Source organism: Mesoplodon densirostris, chromosome 4 (genome assembly GCF_025265405.1).
Source record: "Mesoplodon densirostris isolate mMesDen1 chromosome 4, mMesDen1 primary haplotype, whole genome shotgun sequence".
In the NCBI taxonomy this organism is placed as follows: domain Eukaryota; kingdom Metazoa; phylum Chordata; class Mammalia; order Artiodactyla; family Ziphiidae; genus Mesoplodon; species Mesoplodon densirostris.
In genome coordinates, this window is record NC_082664.1 from 126,441,710 (window position 1) to 126,457,093 (window position 15,384).

Sequence of the window (15,384 nt, forward strand, 5' to 3'; positions counted from 1 at the left end):
CACAGCTGTTATTGCTCAGAAGTATTAAAAAAAAAAAGTGTCTTTAATTCTCCTACTGAAGGAGATATGAATAATCTAAAACAGTATCAGTTCCTTGAGTTTAGAATGCACTGATTTGGTCTTTTTTGGCTGGGGTAGATAGGTGAGGGGGTAAGGTAAGGATTGTATTTATATATATGCATGTATGAAATTGGGTATTTGTGCTGTTTTGTGAATTTGCCTTGGAATCTCAGAAAGCTTCTTGCCTCTTTCTTTAATGATTGCTTTCCAAATTAACCTTTTTCTGAGGGAAGGAACATCAGGAGAGACGGAGTAGTAGAAAGAAGGGCAAGAAGAAGAGGGAGGTGCTGGGTCACTGACCTGAAATGCTTCCTTGGCTTACAGCTTTCTTCAACTTTGGAATCTCTTAAGTAACTTGCCAAGTGGGAGGGACTATAGGGGAAATAAGATCACCAAGGAAGTGAGAAGTAAGTAGGAGTTGCTGGAGAATTGATCGGTATGTAACAGTTTCTCAAGCAGGAAAGGAGATTTATACTTGTACTTAAAGCTGGGGGAAAGGTTTACACTTGCTACTGGAACTGAATTGACATTTAACTTCTCATCTGAAAACACTATGAATTAACTATTTTAAGCTGTGAAACCATTCATAATAACATAGCTGGTCATCATCTAGTATTTGTCTCTTAAAAAAATGATGTATTACAGCTCCACCAGGTGGCTGCCAGCAGAGTAAATGGCAGAAGGAGGGAGAAGCTGCTCTTGATTGTATCTGTGCATCATTTTGACTACATCAAAATTCGGTTTAGTGCAGGGCAAAGAAGAGAGGCCATGGCAGGTTTTTCTAGGAAGTCTGTCTGGCAAAAAACTCCCACAAGATCACTATGACTCACTTTTGACATAAAAATACTCGAAATCCATCAACAGTTTTCTGATGGGTTAGTTGTACCGTGGGGTCACATCTTTTGGTACCCTCATTCCAGCTCTTATTTTTGGTTTTCATGAAAGGGAAGAGGATGCTTAGGCCCATAGGTTAGTTTTGGCTGTGACCGTTAGACACTTGAGTGTGATCTAGCTCAAACGCTACGTATTGTACCGTGTAACGCACCACAGTAGAGTAGGAAAGAATGCTGATGACCTGAATTCCGTTTTAGGCTCTGCTCCTATTAGGCAAGTGGCTTCTTTTTTCTGGCCCTCAGTTTTCTTATCTGTGAAATGAGTGAATTATACTGACTGATCTCTGGAAACTCTTAGCCATGTGCACCAGCATTTGAGTGATTTTTGCTTCAATGTGGAGAAGAATAAACTTGTTAAACGTTTGAAACCAAATATAAAGGATGAGGGAGAAAAGCTATATTTAGTGTAGACATTTACATTTTTAAATTAAACTCTGCATTATGATGTTGATGATAAGAACTAGAAAGAGCCAATCTTCACTTTTCTCTCTCTAGTTCTAATATGGCACAGATGTGATAATAAAGCCCACATGCAGCCTCACTGAAAGTATCTGATTAGACATAAAATGTTAAAAAAATCTGATAAGTAAATTGACCTATCAAATTGTTTTAGGCAGCACAAAGAATGAAAACAAAACAAAAGACCACGGAGCTGCTAAAACTTTGAAAGGTAAAATTCATTTTCCCAATTTATTGTTTCTATTCTCATTTAGATTTAGAGAAAAGAGAAAGAAATAGCTTCTTTGTATGTGTTAAGTAAATATCTTCTCACTTGAAAATCAACCGCAGTATGTAATTGAAATTTTAGGAGTTCTGAGTAACACAATGGTTTATCCTCTTGTATTCTAGACATTGATTAATAAAATGAACCATCCTTAATGGATCCAAATATTCTGAATTGCAGTTTGTAAGTAAATATATGACATCTTCATTGATTTAATTTTTTCATGTTAGTTGAAGACACTGACTTGAAAAAACCGTAACCTACATTTTATTCCAGTTTCTAACAATACAACCAGCCTAGGAAATATCAAGAACTGGCTGTGGTGCTGGTAGGAGTACTAGTCCCGTGCTCCTTCTACTTTCCCCTTAAAAACAGTGAGTTCATTGTTGTACTCTTTGTGCTCCCCCCTTAAAAAAAAAGTCAATTCAATATTTTAAAAAATTACCTGTGAATGAAGACTGATTCCATGTGGTGGCTCCTCCTACCCTTAAAAAAGAAATCAGGGCCTCCCTGGTGGCGCAGTGGTTGAGAGTCCGCCTGCCGATGCAGGGGATACGGGTTCGTGCCCCGATCTGGGAGGATCCCATATGCCGCGGAGCGGCTGGGCCCGTGAGCCATGGCCGCTGGGCCTGCGCGTCCGGAGCCTGTGCTCCGCAACGGGAGAGGCCACGACAGTGAGAGGCCCGCATACCGCAAAAAAAAAAAAAAAAAAAAAAAAGAAATCAGTTTATACATTTTTTGCTACTCTCCTTGGTTCAGTTTTCCTTCATTCCATATGTGCTTTTATCGGCATATATTAATGCACTTGCTTGAAGTTTGAAACGTTAGCTTTGGATGCAACATAGACTTTGATCTGAGGTTTTTTTTTTTTTTTCTATGAGACATTTACATGAGAGCAGAATCTTTGATTTTAATAACTTATGTGTTCTTCCTGGTTATTTCTTACCTGAGCTCCATTATGAGGGGCACTGCAGCTGGCTGCTATGGGATTGATTGATAATTAATAAAAGACTATAACTTAAGGTAGAAATTAAGCAGAAAGAACTACTGATTTCTTAAAGAGACAAGGTAAACTCAGATTTTCAAATACTGGCACAGACCTGTTAATTTAAGAGTAACAATTCTGGTTTTGGTGAAAATTTTTAGAAAGGTAGTTTCAAAAGGGGCCTTATGTCAAAGGTAAAGTCTTAAATTTATTTGAAAATTAATTTTTTGGTTAAAAAAGAGGTTTTATTTTCAGCAGACCAGTTCTTTTTTTTTTAAACATCTTTATTGGAGTATAATTGCTTTACAATGGTGTGTTAGGTTCTGCTTTATAACAAAGTGAATCAGCTATACATATACATATATCCCCATATCTCCTCCCTTTTGCCTCTCCCTCCCACCCTCCCTATCCCACCCCTCTAGGTGGTCACAAAGTACCCAGCTGATGTCCCTGTGCTATGCGGCTGCTTCCCACTATCTGTTTTACAGTTGGTAGTTTATGTAAGTCCATGCCACTCTCTCACTTCGTCCCAGCTTACCCTTCCCCCTCCTTGTGTCCTCAAGTCCATTCTCTACATCTGCGTCATTATTCCTGTCCCATCCCTAGGTTCTTCAGAACCTTTTTTTTTTTTTTTTTAGATTCCATATATATGTATTAGCATACGGTATTTGTTTTTCTCTTTCTGACTTTACTCTGTATGACAGACTCTAGGTCCATCCACCTCACTACAAATAACTCAATTTCATTTCTTTTTATGGCTGAGTAATATTCCATTGTATATATGTACCACATCTTCTTTATCCATTCATCTGTCGATGTACATTTAGGTTGCTTCCACGTCCTGGCTATTGTAAATAGAGCTGCAGTGAACATTGTGGTACATCACTCTTTTTGAATTATGGTTTTCTCAGGGTATATGCCCAGTAGTGGGATTGCTGGGTTGTATGCTAGTTCTATTTTTAGATTTTTAAGGAACCTCCGTACTGTTCTCCATAGTGACTGTATCAATTAACATTCCCAGCAACAGTGCAAGAGGGTTCCCTTTTCTCCACACCCACTCCAGCATTTATTGTTTGTAGATTTTTGATGATGGCCATTCTGACTGGTATGAGGTGATACCTCATTGTAGTTTTGTTTTGTTTTAATTTTTAAAATTTATTTTTTTATACAGCGGGTTCTTATTAGTCATCAATTTTATACACATCAGTGTATACATGTCAATCCCAATTGCCCAGTTCATCGCACCACCACACCCACCATGCCGTGGCTTTCCCCCCTTGGTGTCCAGATGTTTGTTCTGTACATCTGTGTCTCAACTTCTGCCCTGCAAACCACTTCATCTGTACCATTTTTCTAGGTTCCACATGCATGCGTTAATATACGATATTTGTTTTTCTTTTTCTGACTTACTTCACTCTGTATGACAGTCTCTAGATCCATCCACGTCTCAACAAATGACCCAATTTCGTTCCTTTTTATGGCTGAGTAATATTCCATTGTATATATCTACCACATCTTCTTTATCCATTCGTCTGTCGATGGGCATTTAGGTTGCTTCCATGACCTGGCTATTGTAAATAGTGCTGCAATGAACATTGGGGTACATGTGTCTTTTTGAATTATGGTTTTCTCTGGGTATATGGCCAGTAGTGGGATTGCTGGATCATATGGTAATTCTATTTTTAGTTTTTTAAGGAACCTCCATACTGTTCTCCATAGTGGCTGTATCAATTTATATTCCCACCAACAGTGCAAGAGGGTTACCTTTTCTCCACACCCTCTCCAGCATTTGTTGTTTGTAGATTTTCTGATGATGTCCATTCTAACTGGTGTGAGGTGATACCTCATTGTAGTTTTGATTTGCATTTCTCTAATAATTAGTGATGTTGAGCAGCTTTTCATGTGCTTCTAGGCCATCTGTATGTCTTCTTTGGAGAAGTGTCTATTTATGTCTTCTGCTCATTTTTGGATTGGGTTGTTTGTTTTTTTAATATTGACCTGCATGAGCTGTTTATATATTTTGGAGATTAATCCTTTGTCCGTTGATTCGTTTGCAAATATTTTCTCCCATTCTGAGGGTTGGCTTTTTGTCTTGTTTATGTTTTCCTTTGCTGTGCAAAAGCTTTGAAGTTTCATTAGGTCCCATTTGTTTATTTTTGTTTTTATTTCCATTACTCTAGGAGGTGGATCCATAAAGATCTTGCTGTGATTTATGTCAAAGAGTGTTCTTCCTATGTTTTCCTCTAAGAGTTTTATAGTGCCCGGTCTTACATTTACATCTCTAATCCATTTTGAGTTTATTTTTGTGTATGGTGTTAGGGAGTGTTCTAGTTTTATTTTTTTACATGTAGCTGTCTAGTTTTCCCAGCACCACTTATTGAAGACACTGTCTTTTCTCCATTGTATATCCTTGCCTCCTTTGTCATAGATTAGTTGACCTCAGGTGCATGGGTTTAATCTCTGGGCTTTCTATCTTGTTCCATTGATCTGTGTTTCTGTTTTTGTGCCAGTACCATATTGTCTTGATTACTGTAGTATAGTCTGAAGTCAGGGAGTCTGATTCCTCCAGCTCCGTTTTTTTCCCTCAAGACTGCTTTGGCTATTCGGGGTCTTTTGTGTGTCCATACAAATTTTAAGATTTTTTGTTCTAGTTCCGTAAAAAATGCCATTGGTAATTTTTTTTTTTTTTTTTTTTTTTCTTTTTTTTTTGCGGTATGCGGGCCTCTCACTGCCGTGGCCCCTCCCGTTGCGGAGCACAGGCTCCGGATGCGCAGGCCCAGCGGCCATGGCTCACGGGCCCAGCCGCTCCGCGGCATATGGGATCCTCCCAGACCGGGGCACGAACCCGTATCCCCTGCATCGGCAGGCGGACTCTCAACCACTGCGCCACCAGGGAGGCCCTCCATTGGTAATTTGATAGGGATTGCATTGAATCTGTAGATTGCTTTGGGTAATATAGTCATTTTCACAATATTGACTCTTCCAATCCAAGAATGTGCTATATGTCTCCATCTGTTGGTATCATCTTTAATTTCTTTCATCAGTGTCTTATAGTTTTCTGCATACAGGTCTTTTGTCTCCCTAGGTAGGTTTATTCCTAGGTATTTTATTCTTTTTGTTGCAATGGTAAATGGGAGTGTTTCCTTAATTTCTCTTTCAGATTTTTCATCATTAATGTATAGGAATGCCAGAGATTTCTGTGCATTAATTTTGTATCCTGCAGCTTTACCAAATTCACTGATTAGCTCTAGTAGTTTTCTGGTGGCATCTTTAGGATTCTCTGTGTACAGTATCATGTCATCTGCAAACAGTGACAGTTTTACTTCTTCTTTTCCAATTTGTATTCCTTTTATTTCTTCTCTGATTGCTGTGGCTAGGACTTCCAAAACTATGTTGAATAATAGTGGTGACAGTGGACATCCTTGTCTCCTGATCTTAGAGGAAATGCTTTCAGTTTTTTCACCATTGAGAATGATGTTTGCTGTGGATTTGTCATATATGGTCTTTATTATGTTGAAGTAGGTTCCCTCTATGCCCACTTTCTGGAGATTTTTTTTATCATAAATGGGTACTGAATTTTGTCAAAAGCTCTTTCTGGAGATATGGGAACATATGTATATGTATAACTAATTCAATTTGTTATAAAGCAGAAACTAACACACCATTGTAAAGCAATTATACTCCAATAAAGATGTAAAAAAAAACTTTCTGCATCTATTGAGATGATCATATGGTTTTAATCCTTCAATTTGTTAATATGGTGTATCACATTGATTGATTTCCGTGTATTGAAGAATCCTTGCATCCCTGGGATAAATCCCACTTGATCATGGTATATGATCCTTTTAATGTGTTTTTGGATTCTGTTTGCTAGTATTTCGTTGAGGATTTTTACATCTATATTCATCAGTGATATTCGTCTGTAATTTTCTTTTTTTGTAGTATCTTTGTCTGGTTTTACTCTCGGGGTGATGGTGGCCTCATAGAATGAGTTTGGGGGTGTTCCTTCCTCTGCAATTTTTTGGAAGTGTTTGAGAAGGATGGGTGTTAGCTTTTCTCTAAATGTTTGATAGAATTCACCTGTGAAGCTGTCTGGTCCTGGACTTTTGTGTGTTGGAGGATTTTTAATCACAGTTTCAATTTCATTACTTGTGATTGGTTTGTTCATATTTTCTATTTGTTCCTGGTTCAGTCTTGGAAGGTTATACCTTTCTAAGAATTTGTCCATTTCTTCCAGGTTATCCATTTTATTGGCATAGAGTTGCTTGTAGAGTCTCTTAGGATGCTTTGTATTTCTGCAGTGTCTGTTGTAACTTCTTTTTCATTTCTAATTCTGTTGATTTTAGTCTTCTCCCTTTTTTTCTTGATGAGTCTGGCTAATGATTTATCCGTTTTGTTTGTCTTCTCAAAGAAATAGCTTTTAGTTTTATTGATCTTTGGTATTGTTTCCTTCATTTCTTTTTCATTTATTTCTGATCTGCTCTTTATGATTTCTTTCCTTCTGCTAACTTTGGGGTGTTTTTCTTCTTTCTCTAATTGATTTAGGTATAAGGTTAGGTTGTTTATTTTAGGTGTTTCTTGTTTCTTGGGGTAGGATTGTATTGCTATAAACTTCCCTCTTAGAACTGATTTTGATGCATTCCATAAATTTTGGGTTGTTGCATTTTCATTGTCATTTGTTTCTAGGTATTTTTTGATTTCCTCTTCGATTTCTTCAGTGTTCTCTTGGTAATTTAGTAGTGTATTGTTTAGCCTCCATCTGTTTTTATTTTTTGCAGATTTTTTCCTGTAATTGATGTCTAGTCTCATAGTATTGTGGTCGGAAAAGATACTTCTTGCGATTTTAATTTTCTTAAATATACCAAGGCTTGATTTGTGATCCGAAATGATCTATCTTGGAGAATGTTCCATGAGCACTTGAGAAGAAAGTGTATTCTGTTGTTTTGGATGGAATGTCCTATAAATATCAACTAAGTCCATCTTGTTTAATGTATCATTTAAAGCTTGTGTTTCCTTATTTATATTCATTTTGGATGATCTGTCCATTGGTGAAAGTGGGTGTTAAAGTCCCCTACTATGATTGTGTTACTGTAGATTTCCCCTTTTATGGCTGTTAGCATTTGCCTTGTCTATTGAGGTGCTCCTATGTTTGATGCATAAATATTTACAATTGTTACATCTTCTTCTTGGATTGATCCCTTGATCATTATGTAGTGTCCTTTAAAGTCTATTTTGTCTCATATGAGAATGCTACTCCAGCTTTCTTTTGATTTCCATTTGCATGGAATATCTTTTTCCATCCCTTCACTTTCAGTCTGTATGTGTCCCTAGGTCTGAAGTGGGTCTCTTGTAGACAGCATATATACGGGTCTTGTTTTTGTATCCATTCAGCCAGTCTATGTCTTTTGATTGGAGCATTTAATCCATTTACATTTAAAGTAATTATTGATATGTATGTTTGTACTACCATTCTTTTAATTGTTTTGGGTTTGTTATTTTAGGTCTTTTCCTTCTCTTGTGTTTCCTGCCTAGAGGAGTTCCTTTAGCATGTGTTGTAAAGCTGGTTTGGTGGTGCTGAATCCTCTTAGCTTTTGCTTGTCTGTAAAGGCTTTAATTTCTCCTTTGAATCTGAATGAGATCCTTGCTGGGTAGAGTCATCTTGGTTGTAGGTTTTTCCCTTTCATCGCTTTAAATATGTTCTGCTACTCCCTTGTGGCTTGCAGAGTTTCTACTGAAAGATCAACTGTTAACCTTATGGGGATTCCCTTTTATGTTATTTGTTGTTTTCCCCTTACTGCTTTTAATATTTTTTCTTTGTATTTAATTTTTTATAGTTTGATTAGTATGTGTCTTGGCATGTTTCTCCTTGGATTTATCCTGTATGGGACTGTGCTTCCTGGAGTTGACTATTTCCTTTCCTATATTGGAAATTTTCAACTGTAAGCTCTTAAAATATTTTATCAGTCCCTTTCTTTTTCTCTTCTTCTTCTGGGACCCCTATAAATCGAATGTTGGTGCGTTTAATGTTGTCCTAGAGGTCTCTAAGACTGTCCTCAATTCTTTTCATTCTTTTTTGTTTATTCTTCTCTGCAGTAGTTATTTCCACAGTTTTATCTTTCAGGTCACTTATCCATCTTCTGCCTCAGTTATTCTGCTATTGATTCTTTCTAGAGAATTTTTAATTTCATTGATTGTGATGTTCATCATGTTTGTTTGCTCTTTAGTCCTTCTAGGTCCTTGTTAAACGTTTCGTGTGTTTTCTCCATTCTATTTCCAAAATTTTGGATCATCTTTACTATCATTACTCTGAATTTTTTTTCAAGTAGGCTGCCTGTTTCCTCTTCATTTTTTTGATCTGGTGGCTTTTTAACCTTGCTCCTTCATCTGCTGTGTGCTTCGTTGTCTTCTCATTTTGCTTAACTTACTGTGTTTGGGGTATCCTTTTTGCAGCCCACAGGTTCTTGGTTCCTGTTGTTTTTGGTGTCTACCCCCAGTGGCTAAGGTTGGTTCAGTGGGTTGTGTAGGCTTCCTGGTGGAGGGGACTAGTGCCTGTGTTCTGGTGGATGACGTTGGATCTTGTCTTTCTGGTGGGCAGGACTGTGTCTGGTGGTATGTTTTGGGGTGTCTGTGACCTTTTTATGACTTTAGGCAGCCTCTCTGCTAATGAATGGGGTTGTGTTCCTGTCTTGCTAGTTGTTTGGCATAGGGTGTCCAGCACTGTAGCTTGCTGGTCGTTGAGTGGAGCTGGGTCTTAGCATTGAGATGGAGATCTCTGGGAGAGCTTTTGCCATTTGATATTACATGGAGCCGGGAGGTCTCTGGTGGACCAATGTCCTAAACTTGGTTCTCCCACATCAGAGACACAGGCCTGACATCCAGCCAGAGCAACAAGACCCTGTCAGCCACATGGCTTGAAGAAAAGGGAGAAAAAAAGAAAGAAAGAAAGAAGAGAGCAACCAAACCAAAAAACAATCCACCAGTGATAACAAGTGCTAAAAACTATATTAAAAAAAAAAAAAAAAGACAGACAGACAGAACCCTAGGACAAATGGTAAAAAGCAAAGCTATACAGACAAAATCACACAAAGAAGCATACACATACACACTCACAAAAAGAGAAAAAGGAAAAAAATATATATATCCAGGTACTTGGGGAGTTTCTTGCCTTTCGGGAAGTCTGAGGTCTTCTGCCAGCATTCAGTAGGTGTTCTGTAGGAGTTGTTCCCCGTGTAGTTGTATTTCTGATGTATTTGTGGGGAGGAAGGTGATCTCCATTTCTTATTCCTTCACCATCTTGAAAGTCTCCTCCAGACCAGTTCTTCTTAATAACCACATAATGAAAGTTTACCAATGAAAAAATGCACATGCGCACATACACACTTTATATGTCGTTCCTAGCAGGTTTTAAAATTTTTTAATATTTATTTATTTATTTTTGGCTGCATTGGGTCTCAGTGGCGGCACATGGGATCCTTTGCTCTGGCACGCAGGCTTCTCTCTAGTTGTGGCACGTGGGTTCCAGAGCTCATGGGCTTACAGTTGCGGCTTGCATGCTCAGTGGCTGTGGCATGCGGTCCTAGCTGCTCCCTGACATGTGGGACCCTAGTTCCCTGACTAGGCATCAAACCCACATCTCCTGCATTGGAAGGCAGACTCTGAACCTCTGGACCACCAGGGAAGTTTCTTCCTAGCAGTTTTGAGACTAAATAATTCCTGCATATCTTTTTGTTGAGCAGAAACTATGGCAACGTTCCAAATATATAATCCTAGCTCTGGAATTTAAAATTTAACTTCTAGTTTTTTGTGTCTTACTAATTGTGAGTTTGAGGAATATTTAATATTTAAATATTTAATTTTAATTTAATTTAAATATTTAAAAATATTTAAAAATTAAATATTTAAATATTTTTTAATTATTGAAGTATAGTTGATTTATAATGTGTTAATTTCTGCTGTACATCAATGTCATTCGGTTATACATATATATACATTCCTTGTCATATTCTTTCCCATTATGGTTTATCACAGAATATTGAATATGTTTCCCTGTGCTATACAGTAGGTCCTTGTTGTTTATTCATCTTGTATAGTATAATAGTTTGCATCTGCTAACCCCGAACTCCCAATCCTTCCTTCCCCCACTCCCCTCCCCCTTGGCAACCACAAGTCTGTCCTCTGTCTGTGAGTCTGTTTTTGTTTCATAGGTTTATTCATTTGTGTTGTATTTTAGATTCCACATATAAGTGATATCATATGGTATTCGTCTTTCCCTTTCTGACTTACTTCACTTAGTATGATAATCTCTAGTTGCATCCATGTTGCTGCAAATGGCATTATTTCATTTTTTAAAAATGGTTGAATAGTATTCCATTGTGTATAGGTACCACATCTTCTTTATCCATTCATCTGTCGATGGACATTTAGGTTGCTTCCATGTCTTGGCTATTGTGAATACTGCTGCTATGAACATAGGGATGCATGTATCTTTTCAAATTATAGTTTTGTCCAGATATATGCCTAGGAGTGGAATTGCTGGATTATATAGTAATTCTAGTTTTAGTTGTCTGGGGAACCTCCATACTGTTTTCCACAGTGGCTGCATGAACTTACATTCCCACCAACAGTGTAAGAATGTTCCCTTTTCTCCACACCCTCTCAGTATTTGTAATTTGTGGACATTTTAATGGTGGCCTTTCTGACTGGTGTGAGGTGGTACCTCATTATAGTTTTGATTTGCATTTTTATTATAATTGGCGACGTTGAGCATCTTTTCATGTGCCTACTGGCCATCTGTATGTCTTCTTTGGAGAAATGTTTGTTTAGGTCTTCTGCCCATTTTATGATAGGGTTATTTGTTTTTTTGTTATTGAGTTGTATGAGCTGTTTGTGTATTTTGGAAATTAAGCCTTTGTCAGTCATGTGATTTGCAAATATTTTCTCCCAGTCCACAGGCTGTATTTTTGTTTTGTTTGTGGTTTTCTTTGCTGTGCAAAAGCTTGTAAGTTTGATTAGGTCTATTTATTTATTTTTGCTTTTATATCTATACCCTTGGGAGACTGACCTAAGAAAACATTGGTACGATTTATGTCAGAGAATGTTTTGCCTATGTTCCTCTTCTAGGAGTTTTATGGTATCATGTCTTATATTTAAGTTTTTAAGCCATTTTGAGTTTATTTTTGTGTACGGTGTGAGGGTGTGTTTTAACTTCATTGATTTGCATGCAGCTGTCCAAATTTCCCAGTACTACTTGCTGAAGGGAATGTCTTTTCTCCATTGTATATTCTTGCCTTCTTTGTCAAAGATTAATTGATTGTAGTTGTGTGGGTTTATTTCTGTGCTCTCTATTCTGTTTCATTGATCCATGTCTGTTTTTGTGCCAGTACCATGCTGTTTTGATTACTGTAGTTTTGTAGTATTGTCTGAAGTCTAGGAGGGTTATGCCTCCTGCTGTGTTCTTTTTCATGAGGAATATTTTATATGTTCATCTTAGTATGCATTAAAAAGGAGTTTGTAGCCATTTGGCTGTATATTCTTATTATAACCCAGTTAGTGGCATGTCATTTTACTTCTCTAAGCTAATTTTCCACATCTGTGTAAAATGGAGGTTATGGTTATGGGTGTGAGAGATGGGAGTTCGGGTTAGAACAATTTCTGATGTCTCTTCAAGTTCTAAATATTGTATGACATTATGGAAGCAAAATGCTCTAGTGGTTCCATGACCACATCTATATTTGTTCATCACTGACTTGGTAATTTACTGTTAAGAATTTCACTAGTTATACCCATGTTGCACATGGATTTCTGAAAGATTTGGTTCTTTCCTAAATCATTTAATTTGCTTGGCTTTCTATATTAAAATTTGCCAGAAGTGTCTTTGTCAACAAGAATTTGAGTTGGCTTTCAAAGAATCTGAAGAAGGATGAATATATATAAATGGAATGGGGTCATTTATCAGTATCCATTCTTTTATTTCATTAGTTGAATTAATGTGTCAGCATTTGGCACAGGGACTGTGTGTAACCGTTTTGTTACTGGTTTAGCTTTGCTGCTATTTTCCTTTTAGCTTGCAGTAAGTACAAAATAGTTACAAATTCTTGACTATTCTCACAGTCTTCCAGCTTCCATAAAGTATGTAAGCAATAAATGTAGCTGTTTTTCTTTCTCTTCTGCTTGCTCTTTACTGGGTGTTTGGTTAGATGACTGTTTTGTTCTCTACTACTATGTAATCTAGTCACAATAGTTTTTATGTTCTTAAAGAAAAAAGCCAATTAATTGAATTATGTCACCATTACTTTTATAATCAAATGATCAGAGAAGGAAAATATCCTAATAAATCAAAGGCCCTTTGAAATCCTTGCATAAAGAGAATTATTAATCTGGTATCTTACTGAGAAAATTGACCATTGTATATTGGTTTTGTACTTTCCGTGGTAATATTGTATCATTTATTTAGATATCCTTGGAACAGAAGATCTTATTGTGGAAGTGACTGCCAACGATGCCGTGAGGTTTTATCCCTGGACCATTGATAATAAATACTATTCAGCAGATATCAATCTATGTGTGGTGCCAAACAAATTTCTCGTCACCGCAGAGATTGCAGAGTCTGTTCAAGCATTTGTGGTTTACTTTGACAGTACACAAGTAAGATTTTGTTTTCCATGGACCTTGAATAAGAAATTATTTTGTGCTTTGTTTTTTTTAACCTTGCATTTTCTTTGAGTTCTCTTAATGTTTCTTTTTCTGTTTTTGTTTCTGTTTCTTTCTCCTCCCTCTAGAAATCTGGTCTCGATAGTGTTTCCTCCTGGCTTCCACTTGCAGAAGCATGGTTACCTGAGGTGATGATCTTGGTTTGCGATAGAGTGTCTGAAAATGGTAAGGCACTCCAGTGGGATTGTAGGTGGTACATACACTGTTACATTTGCCATTTCTTGGTAAACAATACATTGGTTTCCTTAACTTAGAACAGTATATCTTGTGTGATTTTATTACCTTACAAAAATATTTTCAGCTATTTCTCTTTGGAATCTTGCAATATTTACATTTTATTTTTTAAGAACGGACACTTGGGGTTTGAGAAATCATTTTCCTTATATTAATTTATTTTGTATGCCTTTAGAATAACATTGACATTAAAGGTAACACTTTGAGATTGTGGAGAGTATTGCAGCAATATTCATGTTTTATTTTATTTTTGCTTATAAAGAATCTTTTGCATGTTATTTTAGGTGTAAACCGACAGAAGGCTCAAGAGTGGTGTATCAAACATGGCTTTGAATTAGTAGAACTTAGTCCAGAAGAGTTGCCTGAGGAGGATGGTAAGTATTTATGTGTCAGGAGAAAGCATGGCATTTGGATTCAGATATGAGCGATTATTTTAATTCAGGGAAGAAGAATCAAAGTGATATTCAAAACACATTTTTCACTAGCTCTTTGAAAAGATTTGTGCAGAATCCATTGATGTGGTCTGTTAATTGAATAATCCATTTATTTGGTTTTACCACCCATTTTAGGACTTTTGAAATGTTTGTTTTTCTTATGGATAAAGGTAGAGATTTCTACCTTAAATCTTAGTCATTTTCCCAGTCTCTTATCCTTTCTCTGCTGCCAAAAAAAAGGAGGGTTTGATCTATATTCATAAATAGTTAAAGTTTATGTTTCTTATTTTGAATTCCTAGTAACCTGAGGTTGAATTCCCAGGAACCCTAGGGGGCACGTCAATATTATTTGTATGTCTTTTGGATATTTGAAACCACAAATAGGTCCAGAATGCACACCCCCGGGGTAACTCTGCACTTACCTGTCTTCTACTATACTTTGGACCTTCTATTTATTCCGCCTCTTTTTCCCCCTTCCCCCATTCCTCTTCTCATCTTTTCTTCCAAGTACAACTATGCTAGCTGCTGTGGAATCTACCAAGCTAAGATGGGTTTTGGCCCACCAAAACCTTATAATCTGGTATAAGAGATGAAACAGGTATACAAACAATTGAATTACCAAGTGGAACATCATAAGTATTATAAAAATATGTATATTGGTGCTATGGTGTTTCAGAGACAGAAGAGGTTATTTATCTTCAGAAGTTCAGAGAATGCGTTGGTGTGTGAAATCTCACATGTCAGCAGCTCCATGGGGAAGAAATGGAGAAGGTACTGGACTTAGAGGACTGGTAGCAAGATGCCAGTTGTTGTAAAAGACGTTCTAAGTAGGGCAGCCAACATGAATTAAAGTGCATAGAGAGGCTAAAAGTAATTATTATGTGAAACGTATATTTTTTTAAAAAAGAAATTAAGAAACACTTTTCTATATCCTGCCTTATTTAGAAGTTTTGCAAATGTTGTTACCTTCAGGAATGAAGCCCTGCCTGAGAAGAAGAGGACAAAAATGAAAGCAAAAGGCTGATTTTTCTTCCTGTACTTTTTTTTTTTTTTTTTTGCGGTACGCGGGCCTCTCACTGTTGTGGCCTCTACCGTTGTGGAGCACAGGCTCTGGACGCACAGGCTAAGCAGCCATGGCTCACGGGCCCAGCTGCTCCGTGGCATGTGGGATCTTCCCAGACCGGGGCACAAACCCGTGTCCCCTGCATCGGCAGGCGGACTCTCAACCACTGTGCCACCAGGGAAGCCCCTTCCTGTACATTTTTAAGAATATTGAAAATTAATAAGTATAGTTTCTCTTCCATGTTTTTCTAGGACTCCTTAAACTTGTGCCTGTTTTGTGTA

General features: G+C 37.3%; 1 protein-coding gene across 2 annotated transcripts in view; it reads left to right on the plus strand.

Annotated features, from left to right (window-relative positions):
• The window catches only part of AAGAB (alpha and gamma adaptin binding protein), a 79,108-nt gene that overhangs the window by 11,863 nt on the left and 51,861 nt on the right, over positions 1-15,384 (plus strand). For both annotated transcript variants that reach the window (XM_060095209.1, XM_060095210.1), the window contains exons 2-4: positions 13,116-13,306; positions 13,441-13,537; positions 13,891-13,980. In XM_060095209.1, coding sequence (XP_059951192.1) covers positions 13,116-13,306; positions 13,441-13,537; positions 13,891-13,980 — 378 coding nt within the window. The remainder of the gene's footprint in view (positions 1-13,115; positions 13,307-13,440; positions 13,538-13,890; positions 13,981-15,384) is intronic.